General features: G+C 35.0%; 1 protein-coding gene across 4 annotated transcripts in view; it reads right to left on the reverse strand.

The window, feature by feature from the left end:
- Window positions 1-12,003, reverse strand: part of dachd (dachshund d) — a 173,097-nt gene that overhangs the window by 13,178 nt on the left and 147,916 nt on the right. For all 4 annotated transcript variants that reach the window (XM_049484720.1, XM_049484719.1, XM_022680623.2 and 1 more), the window contains 3 exons: window positions 11,292-11,439; window positions 5,846-5,989; window positions 3,155-3,223 (listed from right to left, as the gene is read on the reverse strand). In XM_049484720.1, coding sequence (XP_049340677.1) covers window positions 3,155-3,223; window positions 5,846-5,989; window positions 11,292-11,439 — 361 coding nt within the window. The remainder of the gene's footprint in view (window positions 1-3,154; window positions 3,224-5,845; window positions 5,990-11,291; window positions 11,440-12,003) is intronic.

Raw genomic sequence — 12,003 nt, forward strand, 5'->3', positions numbered from 1 at the left:
TATGGAATAATGATTATTTAAAAACGTTGTACTTTTTTACTTCAAATAATTAAAAGTAACTAAGTAACTTTTACTCAAAGTACATTTTAAATTGATTACTTTTTTACTTTTACTCGAGTACATTTTTAGATGGGTACTTTTACTTTTACTCGAGTAGAATTTTAGCAAAGTAAAGCTACTTCTACTTAATTATAATTTTTCAGTACTTTTTCCACCTCTGCATCTCTCTTTCTCTCTATCTTTCTCTGAAGCAACTTCACAAAGAGCCTCCTGAGATGTTTTCCAGCAGGGCTGAAAAAGTTCCACATGCTGAATATGCTACATACTGTATTCTCCATACGCTCAACACATGTCGATAACCTGAAGCTCATTTAGTCGAGGAGGCTTTTTAAAAAAATGTAAACATTTAAAGAAAAATATCTTTAAGATATTTTACACATTCTTTTATCTTTCATGTCGGGTAGCGTGCTTCACAGCTTATAAGCATCTACTACATTCCTCTGTGAAGATGTCATCTGCTCATCGTTAGATGAGTATCTCTCTTTCTCTGTTCTCTCTGTTAAGTGAAGGTAAACTTCATACAGGCATCCACGGAAGGATGAGTCTGGCATTGATGTGTTTGATAAGTTGTGAGCTGCTAATCTTCAGTCTTCAATAAGCAAGTGTCCACGAGACGTGCAGTATTTGATGGATAAAGTGCAGCAGAAACTCTTTTTTTACACTTTTAGGAAATGTAACCTGGTTCCTAAAGCGTTTGACAGGCGATGCTCAGCTGAGCCTCTAATCATTTAACAGGAGGATTCAGCTCGTATGTGGGTAGCCATCAGAAACCAGACCATAATTTCTATTTGTGCAGCTGCAGATACTGGATTTAATATTCACAAGCTTATTAAAGATGCTGAAATCAGAGAGTTTATGTCAATATCTGCCACTTGGATCAGGACATTTTAGTTTGGCAAGTTTTGAAGTACCAAGAATCAGTGGAGGGAAACCACAGGTATCATGATATATTTCTTAATTCTGGTCGATGCAATTCCAATATCGATATGAGCATTATAAAAGCCACCACCCTTGTTGTATGAAATCCAAATCTATATGCTAAAAATTCTTTGTGCTGCTGTAACAAGAGAATTTCCCTGATGTGGGATCAATAAAGTTAAATAAAAATAAATTAGAGGTGGATGATATGGTTCAAATATTAAATCACAATGTTTTTTAGATTTTTACATTATTTTTCATATTTTGACACATAGACAAAATGCATTAGCATCAGTATCAGCAGTGGCAGATTCTGATATTCTGCAATTTAAATATATATATATATATATATATATATATATATATATATATATATATATATATATATATATATATATATATAAATATTATTATTTTTTTTCGCTTTACTCCATCCAATTAAGTAATGATATCTTGAATATATAACAATAATATGATACAATAAAGAAGCTTTATCACAATGCAATAAAATAACAATATATTGTCCAACTCTAAATGTTTATTGTTTATTAATTGTCTAACCTGCAGCTACATTATTTATTTTATCATTATTAGTAATTTAATCAAAATAAGTTACTGCTGTTTACAAAAGGGCCAAAAGTTTACACATGTACTTGTTTCTATTGAATGCTAAAATATACAGTATTATACTATTAATACAGGAATTTATTCTTGAAAATAATACTGCTTTATTATGAAATTCTTTAGGCTGTATCATGCTCTATGAGTAAATAAACAGTGACTGGCTGTCTGCATCCTGCAGTCATGATTTGCTTTCTTTAGAGCTTGTTTAGATTATTTCTTTTATGTTAAGTCATGACCTGTTCATTCTTATCATTCCAGCTTCTTTGTTGTCCATATTCTTGCTGAGATAGAATAATAAGACAGGGCTCAAAACAAGTGAATATATTTGAAATATGATCTTGCTATAAAAGACATGCAAAGCAGCAATTGAGCAATTTTGTGGGCACAGTATAGCGGCCCCTTTTCTGATACTGAAACATCTTATGTTCCATAAACACTTCCATATACAGTACCCCATTTTTCAGATTATAAGGTGCACTTGAAATACTTTAATCGTCAGTGCGTCTTATGTATGAATTCTGCTGGTCAGATATTAAGGAGCAGTAAAGCCACTCTGTACAGCGTAATACAGGAGTTTCAATGAAGTTTCTCCAGCACTAAGGCTTGGTGCAGCAGCATTAGCATTAGCCGCTAACAGCAGCACTAACTCTTTCACGAGTAAATACACTGGTAAATAGTTAGGTATTGTCGCAACTAATTGTTCATCAACCCTAGATAAGACATTGATTATGAGTGTTGTAAATAATTATGAATTAAGACATTTGTTAAAAAACGTTGTAATGATTTATAATATAACTATAATAACTAGTGTTAATTAATAAAGTGTCCATTAAAATATAGTTGAGACATTCTGTCCTAAGTAATGTTAATTAAGGTACCCTTACTTTAAATAGTTACCTTTTTTTTCTTAAATTTTATTTTAAGCACATCTAAACAACAGGAAGAAACACAGCTAATAAATAAATAAATTCTATCATTTCAGGGTAAATGTGTGCTGATCCAGATTAGACACTGCTGTTTTAGATCGAATTAAATCAAATTTATTCTTTTTTTAATCAGATATCTATTTTTTTGTGCTCATATCAGACTGATTCAGATACTCGCACACAACGATATGATCTTGATTAATTGATTACATTTAAAAATAGTGGTAAATTTAATCAATCAAAGCTGTTTATTTTTACTTTTTAGTTTTGGGCAACACAAATTAATTCAATTCCAAAAAAAATAGTAAAAATAGAAAGGTTATCCAAATACATCAAAATGAGTAGACATACACATCTACTCCACATCATCTTACTGCTGGGTATCTCACTGTTCACCTCATAAAATTATCATCCACACATTTACTAGAGAGACTGATTTTCCTTCTTTTTTTTTTTTTTTTTTAAACAAAGTGTTCTCCTGACGAATCCCAGTGATCTTGACCTTCCTCTTGAACTGCGAGAGCTGTGGCCCAGATGGTAAGCTGCATGCTTGAACAGCAGGCAGAAACTAAGGCTCATATAGTGGCGCTGCAGAAAGATTTATAGTCTCCTCAAAAAACATGTACCTTGTATTGTCCTTTCAGCATCTGTTCTGCCACTGCTGCGGTCAGTCTCTATCTCCTGGGTCAACGAGTCTGGCAAAATGAAAGGATAATGACGATTAAACATCCATGACATCTGCGCTTAATTAGGAAAGTTTTTTGAACATCGTTCCTGGTGATGGATGGAAGGACGTAAAGACGGCCCTGCATATGGCACATGAGGAACGCTTAAACCCACTGCCTAGGTGAGAGATGTCAAGAATACAAACCAGGGCTCCAGCTTCTCAGCACATGTGAACCTGGGACGTTGCCTGGGTATTTAAAGATCCGGGGCTCAGCCCGGTTAATTTTATATATGTATATATGTATATATATATATATATATATTACAAAAAGTTTAACACTATAACGTGTAGTTTATCAGCTGATCAAACATACAATTTTAGGGCAGAGACCAGGGTTAAGAAACTCTTTTAAAAGTATAGTAAATTAGTTAAATATAGCTAAATTAATTTTTGTTAATTATAGTTTACAGTAAGTTTTGCAATTATAAATTTATACAAACAAATTGAAAATGATGTATTGATTAGCTGATTAGACACTTTAGGGCAAGTTAAATATTATATATATATATATATATATATATATATAGTTTTTTTCTCAAACCTTGACTATCTATCTGAGCTAGATAACTCTAAAGTTAAGCTAACTGACAATAGTCACAGGCTGTAATTTATTAAGCACACAGAATTAATCAGAAATAATCTCTACATGGTTTACATGGTTAGCTCTGAAAAATCACCGTATATGCATATATGTTTTAAATCTATAAAAAAAACAAAAACTCCAAAATCTGGAGACCAGAAAACCAGCTAGCTGATTGGCTGTTTCTCCTGAAAGACGGAACTTTATCCTTGATTAGCATTTCCATTCAAACACAGCCAGTGACCTGTATCCTCATTAATAATACAGCTGAGCTGAGCGAGATGATTTGGGTCTACTGGAAAATTATTCGGGGCTAAAGCCCCGGAAGCCCCGGAAGCCCAGGCCAGGCGACGCCCCTGATGTAAACCCTAACTTTTTTTTGCTTGGTATACAGATTTTCTGAGATTTTCTTCTTTTGGTGAGTAAATTGTGCTCTCGCTCCTCATGCCTCCGCAGCGTAGGACACGGCTGCAGAGTAATGTTTTCAAGTACACGTCTCAAGTACGAGTCAAAATCAATCCTCACATGGGATTTTGACAGCAACCACTCCATCACTTCAGAACAAACCAGATTTGGGTCAAACGTGTCAAGTGTTTATGTGTCTGAAAAAGTGCTTGTTTTGAAGGGAGAATGCATTCCAAAGTCCCTCTATCATTAAATCAAGAATGCACTCATACAGTGTAAGATCTATTCTGTTATACAGAGTGTCCTCAGATTGCGTGTGCAGCGCGTCAGTAGAATATGGGCACATCGGGATCCAATAACAGCAATAACAAATGTATAGTGACTATATTACTTAAGTTTATAAAACTTGTCAAGGAGATTTTACTTTATTTATTGTATTACAAATTGTGCTTTATGTTAAAGTGAATACATATATCTATATCTATGCTCTATTACTCTATTTGACTGAATGGACATGTGTGGCATAATAAAAGCTATGCTATATATATATATATATATATATATATATATATATATATATATATATATATATATATATATATATATATATATAATATTGCATAGCTTTTCTCAAAAATTTGACGTAGTAATTTGTCTGAAGATTGCATTTAGTAAATTAAGGATATCTGTAGGTCAATATTAAGACATGTTCAGCAGTCTGAACATTCTCCACACAGAGAGACACTATTAACATTTAAATTGCTTTTGTGAGCATCACTGAAAAAGATTAAACCCACACTAACATGATCTCACAATTGTACTATTTGTTTTTACAAACTACATACAAATATACTGTAGATTACAGTGTCACATATATACTGTAGATTACAATGTCAGGTAAACAGGTAACTTGCAGGTTTACAGGATAAAATGCTACTCCCCAGGTAGCTTATTTGAAATTATTGCCTTAAAAAGGCAGCATAAAATAATTATCCAAACATAAATTACTGTATTGATTTTTCTGTGCTGATATGTACATATTTGTATGCATTTGCAGGCATATTTGTTCTTTTTCTTTTGCCATACTATTGCCATAAATATTCCTTAAATGCTTTTGTATTTGGATGTTAACGAAAGTTTATGCATGTATTGAATGTAACTGTTTAATTAAATCTTTTCTCACAATGCAAGACTAGGCCTAATCCCTGTCCAGGAAATAAAATCATAGTGTACGTATTAATTTGCATTTCTCTGCATTTTTTTTTTCTTGTTTAATTCTCTATAATGTCAAGCAGATTCTTTGTGAAATCAGGTTAGAGAACCTCTCTCTAACCCGTGAACCTCTATTCATATGTCAGATGTGAGGAGTTGTCTGAAAGTCAAAAAGTACAAATTGACAGTTAACAGCTTCCTACTCCACGCAAATGTCAGCCTAAACTAGGCTAATAGGCTAAGCAGAGCTGTGATTGTTCCTGTCACCCTTATTGCACTTCATTACAGACTCTTCCAGTCTTTCCCGCTGGCTCCAGCCCCAGCGTTCATTAGTGATGAGCTGCGGCGAGCCGCTGGCCGATCGGGGTGTGATGCTGAGAGGTGCGGTCTCACCGTTGAGGGAGCGGAGGCTCTCTGTAGGTGAAGACTGTTTGAGTGACTGCTCCGCCTGCTCTCGCCGCTTACACTCGTACTCCAGCGCCTCCTGCAATTTCCTCTTGGCCTTCTTCTCCTTCTTCAAACGCTTCTGAATTATTGCTAAGGACCACAAACACACACACACACACACACACACACATACATACACACGCACACACATACACACACATACAGACACATTTTATACTTTATTTTGTTTCGTTTCCATATCATCGCTGTCCAATGAAAAACACACAAAAATCTCAAAAACAGCAACTTTACAGGAGAGTGAAAAAACATTGTAAACTTTCAATGGAAGTCAATGTAAAAAAGAGTTTATTTCAGGTCATTTTGAAGAGTTTCTATTGGTCCGTTCATCAAGAAATTTTGCCACAGTGTGAGGGACAGTTTGTCTGTTTAAATTATGTAGAAAACTAAAAATCGACAAAAAAGGACATAAGTGTTTTTCATTGGACAGCGAGGATATACAATATAAAAAACAATAAGGAAACAAAATATTTTAGAAAATATTTTTAGAAAGTCCTAACATAGTGGCATACAGTTCATACAAGTTGTTAGTCACAACATTGTTATAACCTGTTTTCTCCATTATTATACACTTTTCCATTGGTATGCATACTATCAGTGATATATCTGAAATAGAGCACAACTTTACCAGCTGTTTAGCTTCGAATCAACTTAATCCCTCGAGACCAAGACCATGAACTGCCAGTCTATGCACATGACCAAGACTCCTGAACACCAGGACTACCAGTTCATTAACACTAACCAGAGGTTGGCTCTTCATCATTTCTGAGATATATGAATCTTCCAAATACAGATCAAACGCACATGATATTTCATACAGCACAGCCTTCCTCTGACTCTGAGGGGATTTTCACACCTGTAGTTCGTTTAGTTAGAGCAATTTTTTTCTCCCTCTGTTTGGTTTGATTTCACACAGGCATAAACCTAAACGCACCAAAATGCGCACCAATAAACCACGCATGCAGGCTGTGTTCATCTGATTGGTCAGAGCTGTCTGGCATGGGAGTAAATATAAATATTTACGAAAAAAAAGTAAATATAGCGAAATATAGCAGCTGTAAGCAATGAACACACAGATTGCAGCACATACCGCGCATGCAAACAGCATGGACATAGCGTTTGTTCTGGTCTCGGTCCGGTTCTTTTGATCCGAACCCTGGTCAATTGAACCGCACTAAGTTACAAAACTGTGCTCCTACCCTGCTAATTGAACCTTTACACTCTTCATGCTCTTACTGGTGCAATGTGCAATTAATGAAGATTGGCCACCAGGCTGCTTTAATTTAGCCATGAAACCTCCCACACTAAAATGACAGGTGTTCTTAGTTTCATTGTCCAACCCCTGTACATACATACAGACACACACAGAAAATAAAAGAAATAAAATACAGTCAGTTTCTGGATGGAAGCTTCACTCAGCCACAGGGGCAGAGCTGGAGAAGAAGTGTGAATTAAGAGTGTGAATTTAGAACTGACAGAGATAGATAGAGAGAGAAAAAGAAAGTGTGTGTGTGTGTGTGTGTGTGTGAGAGAGTTGATATTCTAAGTGTGTTTCCAGCTGTAATGTTCATAGAAAAGTTGAGGGGGGGAGGAGGAGGAGGGAGGGACTGTTCTTGTTCAATGAAAATGGACTGTGTCATTAGTGAAATAATTGAGCCAGCGATAACCTGGATTAACCCAGGTTAAAATGCCAATGAGACGAGGTTCAGCGAAACTTTCTCAAAAGAACAAAAGGGAGCGGCGGGCTGAATATAAAACAGCAGAGGGCTGCAGGGCTCCGCGCGCACTTATATAGATACTTGTGAGGAGCCGCCTTATTAAATTCCATTTGATTCATTATGTGCGGCGAATGCATAGAACATGAGGATTAAGTCGCACTTGGTGACACTTTTGTATACAAAGAATATCAATTATTAACGCGGATATCAAATATATGTACTTTAAAAAAAACTAAGTGTGTTAACACAGAAACAGCGGGTTAGTAAAAGCGCAGAGCGTAACTAGAGGCGATGTGAAATGTAGGGAAGACTAGGGAACTTATTATTAATATTATATTCTATCAAAGACGATTACATTTTATTAGTTCAACCGTGAACAATCCGCAGTCCAATCGCTTCCCCCTGAGAAATCTGACGCCACAATTAGACACATTTACCATATGAACCATTTACAGCATATGTATTTATAATTACATTAATGGGAACAAAAAAAAAAAAAAAAAAAAACGCACCCAAGCACTTCAGCATGCAAAATCAATCTGTGCTCATTTATTGATTGTAATATGAACATGTCTTCTTGCGCTGTTGTATTTATTACTTTGTCACTCTCGCCGCTGCTGTGGATCGGGGAGCCTGTGTTTGTGCTCCACATCACAGCTTTTAACCTGCCAACACGGATCTCTTCAGATTGTTAAAATGAGCTGAATCTATTTCATATTGCTAAAAAAATTATAAAATAAAAAAAATCTTCAATTATTCAAACTACACTGCTCTGCTATTTGTTTGTGAATATGGGGTCTAGCCTTTTCTACCTTTTTCTAATGTGATCATACTTCATGATTTTATAATAATAACACACTATATAAAAGCTATAAATGCATGTGCTCATTGTGATGCTTATTGATATCTTTTATTCCCAAAAAACAACCTATTTTTATGCTTTGCTTTTGCGTCGTTTAAATAGCAAAGAGGCTCATGAATATTGTATTTTTTGCACTACAAGGGTTTATAGTGTGAAAAATAAACTGGATTATAAGGCACACAATTAATTAACATCTACTTTCCGCTCTATTTTCATACTTTAGATGCATCAGATTATAAGGAACAGTATGCAACACTAGTAAGGAACAAGGGTGCTGCCATTTTCCTTCTAATTCAGCTTAGCTAAGTAAACAAACCCGTAATTCTTAAAAATATATATATTTTAAAGTCAAATAAATGCTGGATGTTAATCTGGGTGTGGTGGTCTGGAAATGAGGTGTGTTATATAGGTAAATTTCTGGCGTATTCTGGCCTATATTGGCAATGGAAACACAGGTGCGCCACTGACTGAATACAACCCTGACAACAGTCACCTGTCAGATGTTTATTGCTATCTTGGCAACGCAGGTGCACAAACCCAACTTTAACATCAACAATAAACAGAACATTAAATAAAATAACATTGCTGTTCCTGTGAATGAGCTGCTTGTGCACATCTTCCCAGGTCAGTTTCCTCTGCTAAGAAGCACAGAAGCACTGCGCCATTAAAATATCAATCCCCTAAAGTCAGATCACACCTGGCTCTTAAAGGAAAAAGCAAATGACACACTGATTGGTTCAATGTCTTTTGTGCACTTTGAATTGTGCAAGATGTACTTTTCCCATCATTATGATAGTAAAGACACAGTGACACACCCTAAATCAAGCTGCACGATTAAAAAAATCACCTATAGATTGCTAAAATAGGGCCTTCTGTATGTTAATCCCAATGTGGTAGTGTTTATAATAATCTTTCAATTTTTAGGAAACTGAGCTGAGCTGACTGACTTTGAGATGGCAGTCTAGTTTAACATACATTTAAATAAGTGAATCAATTCTAATTCAATTGTAGATAAATGCACATGATGATTCTAATGTGCTCGTCCCATGAGTCTTCACAGATAAAAAAAAAAAAAAACTGAGGGAAAAAATTGAGAAGTTTTAGAAGTGTCCGGAATGATAAATGGAGCTGTGGAGGATTTTAAAATAACTGAGTCTGATAATGTGATTAATACCTCAAGCCATAATGTGATTAATATCCAGAATGAATTATGTTTTTTAAAGTGGTGATCAATAGTAGTGTTTACTATGAAAATAATGTTTTATTTTTAAAATAATATTTAGATGAAATTACTAGTAAATATGAGTCCAAACTTATGAAGAGTGGCATATGAAAATGCATTAACATAACGTAGATAAACAAAAATGTATGTATATGATTATATTGTGCATAACTTCAACCAATTATAACTAAATTACAGTATGCAGTCTTTAATAAACTGCATTTCAGGCTTAAATCTTCCTACAGCAGGGCAAAACTGCATATCTATTCCACTTTGTAACCCCTATTAAAACCTTTAGTAATATTTTATGAGCTACAATATTAGTTAAAGCAGCAGCTTTTTTAATGAACAAGGAAACAGAGGGAAGGGAAACAGTGTTTTTTTCCTATATTGTAAATTAATACTGAAGTCATTCAGACTATGAAGGAACACTTTAAGGAATCATGTAGTAACTTAAAAAAAGTATTACACAAACCAAAATACTCTTATCTCGGGAGCTGTTAATTTGTGGTTTCTGAGGCTGGTACCTCTGATGAACTTATGCAACAGAGGAACTCTTGCTCTTCCTTTTTTGGGGCGATTCTGATGAGTGCCAGTTTCATCATAACGTTTTTGATGGCCTTTGCGACTGCACTTGAGGATACTTTCATACATTTCTTTTAAGTATTGTTTTTCTTTATTTAATTGAGTAGTTGTTGCTTCTCATAATCTGGATTAGAACATTACTCAAATATTCACTATTCACTGTATACCTGTAACTCTACCTCTTCACTACTTTACTTTAACTGATGCTCTCAAACACTTTATTAAGAGACAAGAAATTCAAGTAATTAACTCTTGACGAGTTCAGCACAGCTGTTAACTGAAAGCCTGAATTCCAGGAGACTCTACCTCATAAAGCTGACAGAGAAAATCCAGCCAAGATCTATCATCTAAGCAAGAGGTGCTACTTTTACTGAAGAATCTAAAATATAAAACATATTTTGGTTTGTTTTTCTTCGTAGTTTGGATGTTTTTAGTATTACTCTAATATTTTAGTATTAATCTACAATGAAGACCATTTAAAACTAATAAAAAAAATAGAATTTAATCAAGCTTTTGACTGGTTCATGTACATCTCTGCTGATGCCGACACATAATTATAGATAGAAATGTAGGAAATGTAGACATTGAGACTAATTACATGAAGCCTGGTTTTACTTGTACACTTTACTCATCATCAAATACTGAAAATCATGTCTAATTATCTAATCTATCTAATATCAAATGCCACAGAGTATTAAACAATGCCATAATGATACTGATAGTAAAAATGATATGACTGCAGTGCTGTCTCTCCCACTGGTATCGTTTTGCATGGTAAAGTGGCTCTATTCATACTGTACTGGTTGTTTTTATTGGGTATTAAATATCAGTATTTTCGTGTTATGTATTATAGATCACCCTGATCTGATTGGTGTTCTAAAAGTCCTTATAATGTCCACAGTGTACTCAGAAAAATGTGCTGCCAGGTAATTTATTGTGACAACATCATACTGTCACACTGCCCAGTCTTAATGCGTGTGGGCATACCTCTGTTCTTCTGCTCCACTGCCAGCTGCTTCTCCAGGGTCTCCCGGAGTTCCCTCTCTCTGAACAGCTCCATCTTCAGCTCAGTCTTCTCCAGCTGCACCTGCTTCTCCTGAGCGCGGGCGTTATCGATGGCCACTTTCAGCAGACCCTGCCAGGAGCGTCAGAAAAACAAAGCTTACGATTTATACCTATACAAACTGTACTGTTAAAGCAACTCATACGTAGGTAAAAATCACCAAACATGAGGTTATCAGAGGCTACTGACTGTAGATGGTGAATCTCTCACAAAGTAAATATAGTAATTCATCAAAAATGCAGCATGAAACAGAAAGTAGGGATGCACTAATAGTTGGCAGCTGATAATATTTAGCTGAAAATGGCAAAAAGGGCACTTTTACTAAAAAAAAATGACTTATTTATACCAAACAATGAATTTATACCAACTCATTTAATGTTCTTATTACAGTGATTCCTCTAACGTTAGGATTTGTTTCAGGCACATCCACACTCCCACCTTCCATCTGCCACCAAGAGAGCTGAAATACGGCAGGTTTAAGTTCATTTTTACACTCTACTTGCGTAAATTAAAATGTAATAAAGTGTTAACTCACTTTACTACTTCGTCACAAACTGGCTATTTTTCAGCTGAAAAATATAAGCTGTACAGAGCTAGAACAGTAATATATGTTAAATTTTTAGCTTATTATGTGTA

Source organism: Astyanax mexicanus, chromosome 11, assembly GCF_023375975.1.
Source record: "Astyanax mexicanus isolate ESR-SI-001 chromosome 11, AstMex3_surface, whole genome shotgun sequence".
Classification (NCBI taxonomy): Eukaryota; Metazoa; Chordata; class Actinopteri; order Characiformes; family Acestrorhamphidae; genus Astyanax; species Astyanax mexicanus.